This window comes from Trichoplusia ni, chromosome 12, assembly GCF_003590095.1.
Source record: "Trichoplusia ni isolate ovarian cell line Hi5 chromosome 12, tn1, whole genome shotgun sequence".
Lineage (NCBI taxonomy): Eukaryota > Metazoa > Arthropoda > Insecta > Lepidoptera > Noctuidae > Trichoplusia > Trichoplusia ni.
Window position 1 is genome coordinate 3318631 of NC_039489.1, and position 17621 is coordinate 3336251.

The 17621-nt window shown below is 33.8% G+C and overlaps 2 protein-coding genes across 2 annotated transcripts; one reads left to right on the top strand and one right to left on the bottom strand.

Moving 5' to 3' along the window:
- Window positions 1–219: 219 nt before the first annotated feature.
- On the top strand, window positions 220–3732 carry LOC113499686 (mediator of RNA polymerase II transcription subunit 29). Its single transcript, XM_026880236.1, has 5 exons — window positions 220–551; window positions 634–695; window positions 1792–1876; window positions 2972–3070; window positions 3537–3732. Exons 1-5 carry the CDS (start codon window positions 339–341, stop codon window positions 3651–3653), a joined length of 576 nt encoding a protein of 191 aa, XP_026736037.1. The 5' UTR covers window positions 220–338; the 3' UTR covers window positions 3654–3732.
- Window positions 3733–4647: 915 nt separating this feature from the next.
- LOC113499685 lies at window positions 4648–15438 on the bottom strand. Its single transcript, XM_026880235.1, has 8 exons — window positions 15141–15438; window positions 12661–12716; window positions 12257–12391; window positions 11324–11462; window positions 10509–10576; window positions 10296–10430; window positions 9809–9945; window positions 4648–5083 (listed from the first exon to the last, which is right to left on the bottom strand). The coding sequence occupies exons 1-7, from the start codon at window positions 15223–15225 to the stop codon at window positions 9814–9816; spliced, it is 750 nt and encodes a 249-aa protein (XP_026736036.1). The 5' UTR covers window positions 15226–15438; the 3' UTR covers window positions 4648–5083; window positions 9809–9813.
- Window positions 15439–17621: the final 2183 nt, after the last annotated feature.

A 17621-nucleotide genomic window follows, 5' to 3' on the forward strand; every position in this document is an offset into this window, starting at 1 on the left:
AGTTGCCAAACGTAAATAAAACATTGAGCTTTGAAGATTTTCCTCTATACATTTTAAATCCTTTTATCAAGGTCAACTGCTCTAAACTGATTTTAATGAATTATTATTAAAAGCATATGGTTGACATTCAGATCGTTTTTTTGATTTTTAAAGAACTTAACAATTAATTATAATGTTGCAAAATTGCTAACTAAAATATTTTTGCACCATGGTAATACAAGACCAAAAAAAACGTCAACGTCAAATTATTCCAACCCAAATACCGTATTTTGGGGAATTGTTTTGTTTGAGAATAAGTAAATAAACTACTTGAAACTGAAATCTTATACGCAATAAAGATGAATCACAATCAAATGAACATGCATGTACCCATGAATACTGTAGGCGCGACGCCTAACGTAGGTATGCAAATGCCAGTACCTGGTCCTATAATGCAACAGCAATCTCCACAACAAATGCAGCCTGCTATGCCACAACAACCCCAACAGGACAAAATGGATAATATATCTAGAGTTAAAACCCTCATGGGGTCCCTGCGAGAATCAATACCCGTAAGTATTTAATCTTTTTTGACCATGAATTTCCAGTAGAGTATTTTTACCTAAAACATTAACCACTCATCATATTTTTCAGATGACACTCAAATCTGCTGCACAAATTTTGCATCGGAATCACAATATAGACTCAAATTCACAGTAAGTAAATAGTTTATCCGCATAAGATTACCTTTGTTAGAGAAATTATAATACTACAAAAATTACTCATAAGGAAACTTAATTTTCACATTTGTTATTAAGTTTGAGTAAGCAATTGCCTGTATTGGAAGCATGCTATTGATCTACCATGTAAATGTTGATTATTAGGCATGGTAAGTATAATTTAAGTTGAGTTTTTTTATTGAGAGTTGTCAGTTGAGGCGAGTTAATTTGTATCAGCTGAAACAATATTTAATATGATCCGACCTGGCTAAAAGCTTTGTTGAACAGACTACCTGACCCAGACTATGTTGTAGTAAAACAAGCTGTTGGGTTCTATTGGGACTACTCACATTCTGAATAATATTATTATGACCTGCCAATTTGATTTCCTCTCTCTGCATGTCTTGAAAAGCAGATGCCATAGCTTGTGAAAGATATGCTCCAATTTAATCTAATTATACCAATATCCCGAATTACCTATCAACCATAGTCTTATACCTTGGCCTGTTCATTTTGTCTATAGAGCAGGAGTCCCTTGTTAAATGACCCATTACATGTTCTCAAGGTTTGTGCATGTTGGACCAGTGTTGTGTTCCCATGTATTCTGTTAAAAAAGGTCCAGTAGGATTCCCATGAAGTTATCTCAAAAATGAAATGGAATACAATTAATAATCTTAATTACTAAGATAATATCAAAATTCTTAATGAATGTGAAGTATAAAGTCTAACAGACTTTAGATTTCAGAATCTTAACTTATAAACCAATTAAAAAATTAATAGCTCTTGATAATTCAATTTACTGAAATGAGTTTATCATCTTGGTTTCACTGAGTTAGAATTTTTTATAATTTTATAAAAATTATATTGTATATCTACTTACTTAAAAATTCCACATTGCATAATCAATTCAGCCTGTTGAGGTCCAATGCTGGACATAAGCCTCCCCCAAGTTGCGCCATAACACCAATTGCACATTTTTTTTTGTTAAAAAAAAACTTCTAAAAATGAGTCGGTCAATTATACTATATTATGTTTGCACCTAACAACGTTGTTTATGAACCGATTTTGAAGATTCTTTTTTATTCTGTTATAGAAAAGGCATTGACAATCCAGTACCAAGGTTTGATAAAAATCTAGAAGAATTTTTCTCAATATGTGATCAAATGGAATTGCATCTGGTAAGAATTTTGTTATTTTAAATTTGTTAAGTATAATATGTAGGGTGTGTGTTGCATTGAAATTTGATTACTAACACTTTATACTTTACTTCACTTCATACCATAATACTTCCCAGCAAGTTATATCAATGTTAATTACAACTTAAATCATTAATTTTAATTTTGACTTGTTAAACTTATGACTTTATAAGTGACCAATAAGAAAGTTCCACATGCAGAATTGAGATTCTTATATCTGTGAGCTGTTTTTATCCAACTTGATATAGTGCTTATGTACCACAATACCTACTGTAGATATTTGTTATTTAATAATACACGACCTTATAATCTCAGTATTAGAGATTAAATTAATGTGTCTGGTTCAAGATCTAGAAATTATCTCGGCAAATAGGAACAAATTAACTTGGAGCTTGCTTACAATGTTGTTTGTTTGTGACTTAAAGCAAACATCAAGTATCTATGTCCAACACTTAACATATTGACCCGGCAACCACTCGTAATCACTATTATTATTATTTATTTGTTATCAGCGATGGCTTTACGTGACTCCGTATCAGCGTGTTGATCACCATATTGTATTATTAGACATCCTTTGGATTTCAATGTGATGATCATACGATTATGTAAATGTAAACAGCCACATTATAGTTATCATGCTGTATCTGGTCTCTAGGGACTTGTCGATCCGGGGGAATGCAGATTATATAAAAAAATCTGCCATACAATAGCTAAGGGACAATTTTTCTTTTTCAATCATTTAGCTTATAAATTTTGTTAATATACATACAATACATTCTAACGATCATTATATCCGTTGATATCAAAACGAAGTATAAATTGATTTTTATCAAAATGACTTTACCTAAAACACCTACCAGTAATAAAACATGAAAGTAATAACTTATTGGCAAGACTACATAAAGGAAAAACTGACTAGATCTAGCTAGATATGTTACATTGTAAGCTGCCAAGGTTTTGCTTGATTTTTTCGAATTACTCGTACTCAGCCATTCATAAAAGCACATTACCTAACTACTCAAAACAATTTTATTAACAGTCTTCCTAAGTAACATTATCCATTTTTCTTGCACACAGCGTACCGCAATAACTTGCATCCAGCAGTCACAATCCGCCGCTCACTATCTGCCGCTATCAGTGATGCCTTCGAGACTGGACACGGGACCTACCACAACGGTAATACGTCATGACAGCATATTTTTAATAGTAGAGTTCTTTCAAGTACATTATCAGTTACATAAGCTCTATAGAGCTATGGCTATGATAAGAAGTTTGTGGAAACGGGACAGCGTAATATACACCTTGGAGTGGCCAGTTATGGACTATTCCATAACTGAAATAAGAGGGGGTGGTTGGCCTTCAAAGCCAACGACAAGACTATTATTACTATTATATATTGAAGTTTTTTTATCAGATAAAAACTATTTTCGTACAGAAATATGATTAATTTTGTAGTAAATTAAACAAAAAACGCGAGAGTACCGAATGTAAAGACTCCCTCCGGATTCTTGCAATTTGCGAATAAGTTTGATTGAAAGTAAGGCGAGTTTGTTGCATTAGAGAAACTGGGCATCCTACTTCAATATTTAAAGAAAGTATTTAACAGAAGGTGTAATTAATTCCTATTTTTTAATAATTTCAGGATTCAAGTCTGAGCTACCCGCAGTATTTGAACACCGTCCGCCTACAGATCACTTACGCTAAGGACATACACGATACATTGGTTGCGGCTGCGCAGAACATCTCACCGACTGAATAAATAGACACTGTAATAGCACGTAAGGTATTTTATTATTTTTTAAGTAATTATAGATCAATAAATTGAGTTTTTTCTTAAATTTGAGTATGTGATTTTCTCATAACAATTTTTTTCTCATTGGATTAGATAATAATTTTGTTGAGCATCATATTTTACGAAACAGATATCAGACCATATAAGGTGTAATAATATCAGGTAGTGGAAATGAAAACTTGAAGGTTGAAAGTAAAAGTTAGACGGCAAGTTGTTTATTAGTTTGCTTTTTGAAGTTGTGTAATTGCAATTCTTGCTTAAAATACTTATGATTAAAGTTAATTAGCATCCAAACTACAGCCAAAGGATTGGGTATGAGTGCAAGTGCTAAACGTAAGATTTTCTTATCCTACTGACATTAAGTTTATATTTTGAGATGCCATCATATTTTCCCAGACATTTCAGGGTATTAGGTTAATTATTTTATGATATCATGTAGGAATGTTGTTTACCATCCAATCTCTAATGGATATTTAGATTAGTTTATAGTTATTCAAAGGTGAAATGAGATATAATAATTATTTACAATGTATCAATACCTAAGTAATGGTATTATTGAGGTAGCTGCATCTTCAGAAACTTTTTTTCTTTTCCGAAGTGTTATAAATATAAAATGTATGTATGTAGCTCTGCCAAGTGGGTTTAATCGCCAGACACCCACTGACCTTATGTTGTGTGCGTTTTAAAATAGTTGGTTTGTTGGTGTCTTCATAACCTCGGCCAGGACATATTTATGGAAAACTTGATCCATTTTACCATTTTTTTGCATTCGTTCTTGGACCATCATCAGCAAATATGATATATTTGCTTATGATGGTTTTGTTGTGTCATTATTTTCATGACAAAGCAAAGAGGAATATTTCGCAGATAACATCACTTTACATAGTCTGTTGTGTATTTATACAATTATCATAAACAAATTGCTATTCAATATCATTAAATAAAAATAAAAACCAACACATTATTAATAAAATATACTTTATTTGACTGTAATATAATGGGTACATCAACAGGGAACATAATAACATAGTTTTACTCAGATCTTCAGTTACATTACCAACATGATGCGTGTCTTAACAATACACAGACACAATACATAGCTTAACATTATTAAATAATTTACACGATTATATATATTCTTCGAGATCATAAGATATAGTTCGCACTTATTGCACTACTTTTTTCAATGGTACGGCTTTCTGGGGTTCGTTTGAAATTGTTAATTAGTATTAATTATTAATTTATGCACTCGCAGCAGGCCAGCCATCCGACGTATAATTTGTGACTTAGAATAAACTTTAACTAGAACTATCACAATAGGAAGAGAATAGAATACTATCAGTCTTTTGTTTAGAAGACAGCAGGAACATTTGTTTACTCCAATAGTTTGTGTTTACCTGGAAAAAGAAAAATGATATAAGTATGTGTATTTTACGACACCTTATGAAATAATTACTAAATAATAGTAGTCATTATCAGCCAAGTCTTTTTAACTATTTTGAGGTCGGCTTCCAGTCAAACCGGATGCAGGTAATTACTTATCAGTGTTTTACAAGGAGCGACCGGCTATCGGAACTCCTAAACCTAGTTACCTGAGAGACCCCTTAGTAGTTGGACTAGTTGTCAGACTTTCTAACCAAGAAGTTAACGTATCTTTCGAAACACGGATTAACTCGTTCTAATGGCAACCCATCAATTAATCGACCGTAAAAAGCGTAGCTAAATCTGTGATCGATCATCTTGTGCACCGTAAATAATTGTAATAATAGTTATGATATAAGTAATACATAGGTGACATAGGTTCAGTCATCCATGAGTAATTAATTAAATAGTTTTATAATTTTTAAGTAAGTGCATCTTTATAAGACAGATGGCGCCACTGCTTCATGACACTGAATGTTGTAAAAAGTTGTGAATGTTGTAAAAAGCTTAGTTAAATTAAACTTGAAACATTTTACTCAAATATCATTCAACTATGCAAGTAAGTTAACCGTATGTTATTCAAACTAATTACAAACACATGTCTAAAATAGAACAATACATTATATATAAAATTGCATCAATAAGTAACATCGTTCTCGCTATCTAGAAGCCGCCAGTACATTCCCCTGACAACAAGCCCTGGGGGGCTACAAACGCTACAAATTGTCGAAAGGACACATAAATCGATCCTTATCAACAATAAAGAGAAATAGCCCTCAGTTCTTCCACTGTGTGTTTGTGCAGCGTGACCCTAGATAAACTTATTATGATGACATAAATAATGTTGTGTCTCTCTCATGGAATAATACAGGTTCGTTTTGTTCTCCTGCTGACACTTTGGCACTTTATAATGTAATAATAATTAATAATAATCAAATAGGTTTGTCGCGTTTTAAAGGTGTTTTTGATAGGAAGGGATTACATTTTGAATGGATAGAGATAGGCAGAGTACAATGGGGTAAAACCTCAATAGAAGTTATAGGAATGTTCTAGAAGGTATCCTCAAGTGCCCTGCATGTTCCGCAGTGGCTCAAACAGCATAGCTGCATAAGAATAGTAGGTTAAATAGTAGTTGTTGATTTTTTTTACACTTTGCTTTATTTTGCTTTGAATAATTTTGTAACGATTAACCTAGCACTTAATGCCACAGGAGAAGATAAGAATGCTAGGCTAATTTTGAGTAGAAGACAAGGCCTGATAGGAACATCCCATTTTAGAAAAAATGTTCTAAATAACTATGCAGCAATTTTTTAAATAAATATCACTTTTAAATAAATCAAAATGTGTTTTCAAGTAACATCCAGAATTAATGTTAGTCATCTATCATCACTAATATCCAATTAGATTTCTATTATTGTTACAGGTCAAACTATTTTCTAAGGTTAATTAGCGAAGTTCAAATGTTCAAACGACCGCGATGAATTCGTGCGTAGTCAGATGTTTCCAGATTAAGATTTAATTTTAGACAACCTAGAACATTTCACGATTACATAACACCTACACGACTTATGAAGCTTATTGTTTTCATCTCTGCTATCATAGACCATTAGAACAGATGAATTATATTATTTCTGTCATATGCAAAATTATAAAACAATTAATAGATATTTTACTAATAGTTTAGATAAGTTATCGGCGCGCACTTAGCAACAGTTTGATGATAAGAGAACATTCACCCATGACAGACATAGTTACATAAGTTCTATAACATAAAAAGTAATTCGATATAGATATTTTTTGCACTGATAATACTATCGCGAGGCCCCCGTATGTGTTGTTTTTTCATTGCCATTGTATCCATGGCCTGTCTGGCCACACTGATACTGATAAATGTCCAGACGGAAAGAAATGTATTTTTGTACTACAGACCTAATTAAAAATGATTAATTATTTATTGTTTGAAAAAAACTAATGAATCATGCGAGGTATTTTTGGAATTGGAGGCCTAATTAATTATATTTTGCACTGCAAGCAGGATATTATTTAGTCTTTCGCTTTAACATGTGTTTTTGAGTTTGCTGGAGTCGACATGTATTTTCTGACTAACCTAGGCCCACTTTTTATTGCTGGTCATTCTTTGAAACATAGATACTATTCGATTCGGTGCGTTTGATTCCCACTCAGGACAAGTATTTTTTTGATCAGGAAGATCATTCTGCATTCTGTCGTTATATAGCAAGGTATATTTATTAATTGTCTGGTGCTCATATTAAAAGCTTTGCTTGATTTGAGACAATTTTAAATTATGATCATTAATATGCGTTGAACTGCACTCTCGTTATAAAATGATAAAGGTTTTAAGTTTACAGTAACAAATCTTTGAAATCAATATTGAGAAAAACAGGGTTGTTTATGATATCACTATCTTGTTTATACGTAATGCATCTCATGATGAATGGTAAACAAATAGATACCTATACTATCAGTACTCAAAAGATGCTTAGCATGAGTAAACTAGGAAGCGCTAAACGCACGCTGTGACGTCATAAGAATACTAGGCAGGAAACTATAAGATACGTTGATAGCATTTTGTCTGCTTGCGAATAACACATCGTTGCTAGGTCAAATTTAGTATACATATTTATAAAATTGAAAAATAAACAACGAAATCTTCATTATGTATGTAACTTGCTAACCTGCCTTTTTGCTCAATAAAATTCTAGGCTTTTTTAGACAACTTTTCTTAACGTGTACCAGTTTAAGCAGTCCATTAAAAGTGGCAAGTAGCAGCGAATTCAACGACAAGCACAGGCCTTATCCAGCAATTTTTTGCAGTTTTCGCGAATTTAGAACGAGGACAATCAAGAATTATAAACGCCGTCTTATCAGCCTTCTAACAACTTTCTTGGTTTATTTTAGGTCATTTGCGTGCTCTTTATCGACATATTATTCCATAATGCTTTTCGACACGATTAAAAGTAGTTCCTCTATGATAAGAAATTCTAAATACGGCCCTGTCGCTAAGCAAAATGAACTGTAGTATAATAAATTTAAATTATCTTTGCTCACGGGTTCTAAGGTCCCTTGATACGGTGTCTCTGAATTAAACTTTAATTTAATACAGTGACACCGTATCTGAAAAAACAACGCACATAGCGCCATGCGCAAAGAAGTGTTGGACTATTTTTATGATTTTTCTCGTGTGTGAAGTGTTCTGATTTATCAACAACTCATAATAAGTTTATTGACGTGATATAAATACGATTGTTATATAAATTGTAACATTTATTAGCACAGCATAAAACGTTGAAGTTTTTATCGATATGTAATTCATTTTATGACAACGTCTAATAAATCAGGACTTGTTTTTCTTGAGTCCAAGTACCTACTTTGTTGCTGTTATATCTTAGTAAATCAAAGTTGAGTGAACATTCATTTATATGGAACAATAATTACGATTCCTTATCTGTTTGGTTCTATTACAGTTTAATAGTTGGTGTCCTAGACAGACAGGCTGTGGAAAGATACTAACCTAACCACCTATTTTAGGCTACATGTGAATTTTATCTATTTGCCCAGGTTTGAATGCAGTTTACGCAGACTGTTTCTATAAATAACAATATGCTCTGTTTCACGCGGGCCCGCCTGCTACAAATAAGTAATGATCCCAGGGGAACATAAAGCCAGGTTAAAACTATACATAGAAACTTCCACGTTTATAATATTAGTATGATCGAAAAAATATATTACACCTACAACTTATAATACCTACTATAATTATTTTTAGGTCAACGTATTTACTATTTTTTAATCATGAACAGATAAGACCACTAACGCCACCTATATCTGTAGCTCTTGAGTATTCTCGAAACGCGTTCATAATAAAAACAAGGAACGATCGGGGTCGCGATCTACGCCCACAAGTTATCAATAAAATCCTTGCTAATATCGCTATTATGTTATTTATAACTTCGACTACAAACAGTTTTCATGAACGAAACATGTCTTGACCATATTATCTTGTACCCTTGACTGCGAACGTTTAACTTTACTCTTTCGTTAAACGTTGAACTCAACAGCGATTGTTCTCATTCGGACAGGGTTAAACAATACGATATAATTTGTTATTATATTGTTTTTATAAGGCTGTGATCGATGTTGTGTATTGAGTTCAATAGTGACTGGACGTGCAAAAATTAAAAGTAGCCTGATAACAGGACGAAGGTTGGAACTGTTGATTGATTTGTAAGTGATGTCGGAACATTCACCGGGTAGATAATTAAAACATATACTTAAGGTTATCCGCAACGAGTAACTAATTGAAATTTGAGTAAACAAGAGTCTGAAATAATGTTAATTCATTGTTCTAGCTCAATGAGTGCAGCCAAAAGAGATGTCAACTTCAATATTCAGGGTACATACTAAAAAAAGAATTCAACACACGCCAAACGTTTCAACTCAGGACTTAGGGATACAATAGTATTTGTACTGACTAAAATAACCTCGATGCCTTTCTTGTCCTGAATGCCTGAACGTCCTTGTCCTGGCCTGACAAAGTCCATTCTGGTCACGGTTAAGCACACGACGTGGATTGATTCTTCTCACCCCCAAAAACCAGAGTCCGTTCTGTGTAAGCCTGTTCCAGCGCTTTTAGTACAATTTTGGACGTATGTTAGCTAGTGAAAACTAATAAAACTTACGTCGTTCATCCAAAGACCTGCTGCGCGGCATAAGTGATGTGTAGGTAGCCGTCGTGCGATCGGAACTGCTCGTACGCTTGTGCCATCGTCATACTGTGACTCGCCAACACCTTGTCGTTCACCAGCAAGTACAGCGCCTAGTACAAAAGAGGTTATAGTTAAAACGGTCCAAATTGACTTGGGTTACAGTACCACTGAATGTTGGTATTTTGAGCCTGTAAAATCAAATCAATTGACTATTTAGTGTGGACTTTCAAGTTCAGGAGCCTTTCCACCAAAATTATAAACTAATGTTATTACAAATGCAGGAGCGTATATAGTGTGATCTCACACAATTGCAATATTAACACTAAGAGATAGCGTCTGGCCCACAAGTTTTCAGAGTCTTAATATTGGTTAGTTTTTTTTTAGTGTAATAGTATTTTGCAATGGCAAAGCTATTTTGTTTGACAAATTATAATAACGGTATGAAGCCTGTTCTAATTACCTGTGAATCTCTTAATTTCATTTTCGTCCGTATGATATAGAGGAATTGGGACATGGTGAGTTCTTGTGGCACGAGAAACTTGTTTCTGCCCAGCGCCGGTACTTCGCGCTCTCTCGAGTACCGCTCTACGTACAACTAGAAGTACATCATTCATTAATACAGTTAATATAGAAGGTAGATAAGTTTAAAAGTGAATATAGAGGTTCTGCTTACCGGTACTTTGTTTGGAAACCTATGTCTGATAGCTTGAACTTCTTGATTTGTTTGTTTTATATTCATATCTGTAACAAAACCATTAATTTGGTAAATTTTTATTTCACTCTGAACACTTAGGAATGATAACGGGAGCATGCACGCTGTTTTTACGTTGCGAAAAAGAGACGACGCTATCGGTTAGTATAATTCACTTTCATTTCACTCTTTCACTAGGCCAAATCTCTCTCACTGAATAGTCTTATGACACAATAACAAGTTTGAATCGCGCGAAACAACAACACGTCTTACCTCGTTTTTATTTAACTTCAAAATGAGTTTAATTTCGTAATTAGATAATTAAGCGAAGATAACAAGTTTATGATGAGAACGAAGAAGTGTTTATTTACCAAGGAATTATTTCATAAGAACTGTATCCTATATCTTCTACGAAATGTGTTAATTTTATTGTTCTTTTATCTCTTGTTATCATGTAAAAAATAGCTTATCTAATGACTCATTTTGTACGATTACCGTAGACAACTGTAATAACGATAATGTAGGTGTCATTAATACCGTACTAGGTCATTAGTTATACCTGAGCAACTCTTTAATTAACAAGATTGATAAAGGGTAAAAAACGTAGGATTCCAAAAATGTATTATCCCATGCGGAAATCCTACGTTTCTATATTTCTGCTACGAAGACCGAGTGATGAAGTGACATGTCTGTCCCAACCCACTTTCAGACACGACCTGTTTTGTCTTGCATTCAGTATTTGCCCATTATGAGTTGCTGTACCTACATATATCTGCTGTATGTAATAGGTAACTTACCATCTTTATAACCAAATACTTCTTGTGAGGCATATGTGATGTATAGGAAGCCGTCTTCATCTCCATAGTTTTCGTACGCCTGCGCCATTGTAAGGCTCATGCTTAACATGGATTTGTTGTTGATGATCAAGTACAGGGCCTGTGGACAAGAAACATTATGTTAGATTATATTGCCAGCTAGACGTGGTTGCGATACATCATTTGGTGAAGGCGTAACGCAAGATAGATTTCAGCAAATATAATGTTATGCCCGATAAGATGGGAATATAAATATTGGGGTATACAATTTTTAGCTAATATATTTTAGGTTACGGAAAGACGTACATTAATTTATCCGTGAGCAAGGGCCAAAAGACCGTCATAAAGTATGTTCCTACACGATTTTCGGATATGATTTGTCCGAAGTCACCTTAAGAACAGATATCGCTTGTTTCGCTAACCAAGCAAATGGAAGATAGCAACTAATGCTACAATGTAATTCAATTATCTCCAGCGTTAATTGATTGATTACGAGTTAACCATCACGTACTTTTACCCCGATAGTAGACAGATCCAACCAGAATAAACCAGATGGTAGATAGACTAAATAGTTGACTATCGGGAAATAAACATCCAAATGTTGAGGTTTTGTAATTCTACCCTGTTGATAAGCAAATGCGTTTTCCAATGGCAAGACTTTCATATTGGTCCGATTTGTCCTTTGTACATTAGTCCATGTATTATAAATGCACAAATTAGAAAAAGTGGACCCGAAACAGTCTATCGAACTATGCGTATTGACTGAAAATCTAATTCGCAAAACTTTAATGGAAGTCCCACGGCAATTGTGGAAGAGAGATAGTGTTCTATATCTCTCGCTTCCACAACTGCAACAGTCCAAAATTAGAAGAGTTTTTATTCCCACTTAAAGGTAAGCTTAAAAAAAGAACTCACTTGGTTTGGTTTGATTCTTATCCTATTCCGTATGATGACTAAGAACTGCGACATTGTGATATCTTCAGGAACTAAAAACTTCGATTTATCCAATGTTGGCAGGTTCCTTTCTTTGTGGTACCTTTCGACTATTAGCTGCAATAAAACGTAATATGTAAATAAACACCGAACGTTGAAAGCTTTTTGCAAAGGCTGTTGAAGTTTTTAAATGTAGGTAGGTACAAGTACTAAAGCAGCAAGGAATTTTTTGCGCAGTCCCAGAGGAATGATATGAAAATGCCTTCCTTTTCTATTTACCACTGATATTCATTATTTATCCAACAAGGGACTCAATTTTTATAATATGCGCCTCAATTTTTTTAAATATTGATCCTCAAAAATATTCGAATTCGGTAAATACTTACGGGTATTTTGGTGGGAAATTTGCTTTTGATTGCCATGACTTCTTCTTTTCTGCTAACTGCAAAGTAAAAGAAAAGCAACATTATTTCACATTCGTAAGAAGGTACTTATTTAAATCACGGTCACGGTTCAAGTTCTTTGCACTCGGCTATCACTAAGGATGTCTACCTTACACTGACTTGTATTAAACTTTAGGTACCAATAAGAAATTGTGGGTAAACAAAAATATTATGCTTGGTTACTGCGCCTGCGCACTTGTCGGTCGAATGTAACAAAACTACCTACAATAATGTGTTTTATTTGACAATCGTCCTAAGTCAACATGGCTTCACAAATAAACGATTGTTAACTCGTAAGTACTTGTGTAAAACATTTCCATATTATTCTTGTACCTATATCAACGCCTCGTAGTATTCGATTGACAAGTCTGGCCATTAAGTAATTGAATCTAGAATTAATTTTCAGAGAAACAAAAGAGGTTATTAGCTATTTAAACTTATCTATAAGGTAAACAATGTTTACGAAGCGTAAGTATGTTGTTAATTAACTTGTTCCTAAAAACGTAAACAATAAGATCTAGGGAGCACTTGAATGAACACAAATACTTATTCAAACATAGATAAGTGTTTAAACTCTTGTAGGAGCGTGTTATTGGTTGAAAATAATTAACGCGTTTATAATTAGTAGATAGGAACAGATATGGGGCTCATGCCACTGTATATATTATAGAGATTGGTCAGTTAGCAAAATGGTAATGTAGTAAGGACGCAGGTCAACGGCCGCTTATTCTTCTGTACTGACTTGGCCCTCACATAATATTTTCTCTATGAAAGTGAATGAATTACAAAGCCAGTTCTTTATACCTTGGGGTTTTAAAGTTAATGCAAAGGTTTGTATCAGTATCTTGAGTGAGTATTGAAACTTAGTGCATCTGAAAAGAGCAACAAGATATCGTTGTCTCAATCGCACTCACCGTCCATACAACAATTCATATCGCCCAAACCTATCTCGTATCTCTTACAGTGAAGATATATTACATGCATCATTATGTTATTTAAACATAAACAAAGTGTTTCTAATAATGTCATGGACTCATGGACGTTTTACGCATGCAGTTATACCTACGACAGTAGTCGCGTATTCGTCATTACCCAATTAGATTGGTTTAGTAACGCAATTTTAACGAACTGATAACAGAACAAATATTGATACCGAGAAACACAAAATCTAGCAGTTCATTGAACTTCGCCTATGCTTCGAGTCTATTGGCAAGGTAAGTATGTCTAATGACTTCGTATAATTAACAGGCAGCTTTTAATCTCAAAGAAGGATGCAGAAACGAGTTACTAACAGGTATTTGTACGACAAATAGGCTGATATAGGATATCCGGAACATAGTTAAATACCACTAGCCGACTAAACATTTAGTTTATAAAATATTTATCTATTAAATACTAATAATATAATCTTTAATGAGTTTTAGTTTGGAAATGGCATTAAATTTGTGATCGAAGATGTTCTGACTGATCTACACTCGACTGAAAATAAAGAAGAAGTTATGAAAACTGTCCGTAAAGGTAAGTATAGCGCTCTAGTCCTTAGTGCCACTATTTTTTGTTTAGTGGACTAGATTTCCTCAGCAGTTTTTGTCAAAAGAGGTGGAAGAATAGACTGGACCTATGGATGTTGACGGCAAAGTAAGTAAGTAGGTATTATACAATATACTTTCAAGGAATTACGTATATTTGGTTTATTGATTTCAATATTCCAATAATGTGAGAAGCCATAAGACTCAGCATTAAGATTTATACTGTCTCAAGACCTAATTAAGTGTGGAAAATTAACTCCTTTAACTCGCCGCGCATTCGAGTATTTTAACCTCTTATAACAACTATGTAATTGTACTAATAAGTGTCTTTATAAAGGTCTATATTATTAATAACGACTCAAAACTTTCCTACGATAATATCGTTTCGAACAAAAGGCAGTAAGTGGATACTGATATGCTGATTAGTTTGTTCAAAGACTACACAATTGTCAGTCAATGGTCTTTCTAAAATGCCTGAGTAGTGTGGTAATAAAACCTACATGGAGTATTGTGTTTTGCACTAATCAAAACAAAACTAAATCACTATGGAATTAAAGTCTAATCTAGTCTAATCACTTTTGTTACTCAGGCTACCTATATACATAGTGTCCGAGTATATCTTATGGGCGCTGGCAAACAGAAGTCTATTGACTCCACATCAACTTCTGATTGCAATTGTTTGCTTCCTGTGATACGAAGTCATTGAAAATTATGTGTTCGCATCCCTGATATGACAAGACAACCGGAACAAATGATATATTATATTCACCATTTTGTATATAACTAAGCTAAATAACTTTACAGTATTTTTTGTTTGGATTAAGTATGTTACGTACAAAAAAAGGTAAAATATTAAGCTAAGTTATCTAAATAAGTAAGGATAGGAGTACTCACTGAAAGGCTTTTTAGATTTGAAGCACTGTTTCACATTATGGTTCACATCGTGTTTAATAAGTGTTGTTATAAAGTTCAACTCCATTTTGAAGCTACCGGTCGCACTGTGGGTCTCGCTTACGTCCGTGCACTCCGCGCGCCGTGTGTATCGCGACTACGCAAATGTAAATACAAACGCTACTTTTATCATTGAGCATGGAGCCCGCTGGTAAACAACACGATAATCAGTCCCCTTTTAATTTCTATTATTCAGAGCTGCATTTCACTTTGATATTGATTAGGTACCTACTGACTGTCAGTCACGTAGGTACCTACTTGTAGACTGTTATTTCTAATGATATCTACCCGACTTTAGTTAATTAGTTACCTAATTGTTTATTAATAACAAACTTATTTTTTAAGCTTGTTGAATTTGATTACCGATAATATGATCTACACGGTTACGATAAAATATTTTTGGGAGGTGCGTCCTTTTAGGTAAATACTGTGTGTTATTGTATCAAATTTAATGTCAAATTCAATTTAATTTCGATTATAATGAAATCAGTTTGATAGTCCTCTAGATGATAAAAATACCTCCCTTTACCTTAGTTTTCTAGTAATATCTAAGGTGCCAGTTGACCTTTATCTTTCTACTCTTTTAAATAGAAATCAGGTTTAAGTATACTTCTGTATTCTTCTGTTCAGTCGGTACGTATATTATTAGTATTATTACTATTTTATTTTCATTTTTGTCCAAGAAATCTACTTCATAAGATACCCGCTGAAATTCAGCACAGGGCAGAAGTCGCGTGCGTGTCATATGCGCTAGATAAACTGATTTTATCCGGTTAATCAATTAAGATGGCGCGATGGCGGCACAGATAATTTCTAGCAGTAATTAATTATTATCACAGTTAGACACGTGTTCCGTCATACATAATTATTAACTGTTGGGCACGTGATACTCACTAATTTGACAGCCATATATTATGCCCTAATGTCGTAATTGAATACATCCTGCTAATTAGGTAAATAGGTACTAAGTCCTAGGTACCGTCGCCAACAGAATTCGGTTAACACAATAAAAAATTTAACACAACTGTATAATTACAATCAAATTAAATATTTTTTGTTGCAATAAAATGAGATTGACTCTCTAGAATTGGTAGTGACATATTAAATAACATTTCCTTTATGCCACTTAAAAAGGAACTATGTTATCATATTGTGTTATCAGACTGCTGTTGCTGACTGTACTAGGGTATCAGAGATTTGGTATCTACTGTAAACATTAATACGAACTACTTCTAACTTTGAGTTGCGGTTAAGTAATTTTAAATTTAAAGTTCTACATTCTGGGTTCGATGTCCGTATGCAATAGCATAGTTTAACGAAATGTATTTCTCCTAGTTCTCTCTACCCGCTGTAAATGTTTTCAAAACGAACAGGTACTTGCGAACAACTTTGTCATCATCCACAATAATACAATAATAACTTTTACTTTTCACTTTCCACATTTTTCTGGCAAATGTCCCACGATGGGCGCCAATATGATTGTAAAAATAACTCTCTTTAAAAGTAAACAAGAGGCGTATGCACCATAATGGCTAATCTGTACCTAAACACCATTAGTCAGCAAAATAACAACCTTAACTTTCTAGGTACTCAATACTAGTATGTAAGTACCGTCTACCAAGTCCTGAACAACCAATATACTTGAGTAAGCTTTTTCAGTAAGTACATACTTTATCTAAAAAGATGTTGTGCAGTCCCACTAAGTATAAATAAAGGAATGTTTTGATGTTTACGAGATCCAGCAACAGTGACGATGAATGACGATAATGCGATAAGGCCGTAAATGAGGGGTGTCTAATTATCTGCCACCCGAGATAATGAGTATCTTGAACTAATTACTTTAGGTATTTGCTACAACTGAAGCATGATCTTTCTTTACCAGGTAGAATCATTATCGATATCAACTGATTGGTTTGACATCGCTATAGGTAGATGCCCTTGGTCTTGGTATATCTTTGTATTGGATAATTATGCTGTAGGCGAATCACGATCAAGCGTGACTACTGCGTGGCGCTTACTTTGTTGTGTAATGACGTTAAGCTATGTTTAGTTTCCACTTAATTAGTTTTTTTAGTATTATTACTTAGTATTTACACTGACATGTGATAAATGATATAATTATACCTACTTTGGGACATTCGTTCATGTAATCTGAAATGACTCAAGCAAGTTTGAGGCTCAAAGGATATGTGTGTATAGAAACGTTAAGTACACTGATTTTAGCTCTCCATCAAATAACTTTATTGTTTTATCTGGATAAATTATTTTTCTACGTAAATGTTTCTAAACTATCCTCATGCTACGTTTCTGAACGCATTTATTTTGACAGAAAATGCTGCTACTCCGTTCTACGCAAATACTTCTCTGTACGTAGAAGCCTACGAATAGCAAAAATGCGACATAATGTCCTTTTTTGAAACCATT